General features: G+C 35.0%; 1 protein-coding gene across 1 annotated transcript; it reads right to left on the bottom strand.

The window, feature by feature from the left end:
* Positions 1-950: 950 nt before the first annotated feature.
* Positions 951-1,427, bottom strand: LOC136248241 (leucine-rich repeat-containing protein 34-like). The gene is made up of 2 exons (XM_066040051.1): positions 1,404-1,427; positions 951-1,340 (listed from the first exon to the last, which is right to left on the bottom strand). Exons 1-2 carry the CDS (start codon positions 1,425-1,427, stop codon positions 951-953), a joined length of 414 nt encoding a protein of 137 aa, XP_065896123.1.
* Positions 1,428-1,633: the final 206 nt, after the last annotated feature.

The following is a 1,633-nucleotide window of genomic DNA, read 5'->3' as shown; positions in this document are numbered from 1 at the left end:
GGAACCCAAAGTAGTCAACTTGGTAGTTGACTCAATTAAGGGTTTTAGAAATCGGGGTGTGCTTAATGGTTATGCCAATTGTGCTAGCTATAATCTGGTTGCATGGAACCAGTATAATCTAAACCACCAGTTAGGTTCCAACCTTTCAGATCAAATGGGTAGCAACCAAGCTGAGGCAATTCAGCACAACAGATATTAGGCCACGAAAAGTTAATTATATGTTTCTGGTTCCCTTCCTGGTCATTTTCTTTGCTGTATGAATTGCACAATCACATTGTAATATTTTATCTAATCAAAAACAGCCAAGCAGTAAAAAAAGGTGCAACCTCTAAAAGGCCATGGTGAAAAAAGATATGAAATCCAAGGCAGCGGCCAAGAAATGGCTGAAATTTTAATAACGACAATTCATGTGAATTTGTGTTTTGGCACCAAATTCACCTGAATTATTGTTATTAAAATTTTTACCATTAATCTACCATCACAGCCATTTCTTGGCCGCCACCTTGGATTTCACATATCTTTTTCACCATGGCCTTTTAGGGGCCGCACCTTTTTTCACAGCTTGGCTGTTTTTGATTAGATATCACTTCTTTTTGTATTTATATACCCAAAAGCCAGCCTTTGGCTGGCTTTGGGACTTTTTAACCTATTCTTTTTCTTTACCACAAGAAGAATAAAAAGACAAAGCAGATTTTTAATACTTCATGTCTAATCCATGTCTTAATGGCAGAAACTGTGGAAATATCACTGATGGCTACATGTGTGATTGTGTAGCAGGATTTACTGGTGTTAACTGTACTACAGATATTGATGATTGTGATCCTGATCCTTGTGATAATAATGGAACTTGTATTGATGAAGTTAATGGCTACATGTGCAATTATAGAGCAGGATTTACTGCATCAGCAATTTCTAACTCAATTTTAGCTGTGATTTGATTGTTGCTAATATCAAGAGACAGCAAATGATATACATCTCAATGCATTGGCAATTTTCTTGATTCCTAATTCTTGGATATTACAATTGTTCAAAAGCAAATGTTGGAGAGATGAATTGTTTTTGATAGTAGATGCAATTGCAACAGCAGCTTCATCAACTATTTCATTGCAAGAAATATTCAAGTGCTCTAACATTGATAGCTTCATTATACTTGAAGTAATCTTCATAAGGCGAAGTCCAGATAACTTCCATTTTGATATATTCAAATGTTGTAACATTATATTGCTCTCAATAACATCTGATATATCATCTTCCAAGCATTGACCATTCGCAGTGCTGCTTAGATCTAAATGCCTTAAACAACCAAATAGTTTTAGGGGTGGCACAATTTTGCTAATTGACTGTGGTTCAAACACACAATGACTCAATAATAAATGTGTTATGATTTTGTCGCTATGAAATACTTTATCCAGTTCAATGGCAGCCATTTTGACTATAAAACTGTAACTAACATCAAAATAAGACAAACAAATTTTATTGTGTAAGGCTTTGAAAACTGTAACAAGGCTAGCAGCATTGATTTGACAATGCAATATGTTAAGATGCCTCAGTTTTACATTTGCTCTAATTACTTGCACTAATGTGTCTGCATTTACAATTGTATTCCCACTGATCTTTAGGTGACAGCATTTGA

Source organism: Dysidea avara, chromosome 2 (assembly GCF_963678975.1).
Source record: "Dysidea avara chromosome 2, odDysAvar1.4, whole genome shotgun sequence".
Lineage (NCBI taxonomy): Eukaryota > Metazoa > Porifera > Demospongiae > Dictyoceratida > Dysideidae > Dysidea > Dysidea avara.
The sequence above is the reverse complement of the archived record's forward strand: the minus strand, read 5'-3'. Positions and strand labels throughout refer to the sequence as shown.

Excerpts from the sequence above, each read along its gene's own strand:
- LOC136248241 (XM_066040051.1), bottom strand. The coding sequence starts at position 1,427 with ATGGCTGCCATTGAACTGGATAAA. Across the intron at positions 1,341-1,403 it reads CTGCCATTGAACTGGATAAA|TCAATTAGCAAAATTGTGCC; the intron begins GTATTTCATAGC and ends TTTGAACCACAG.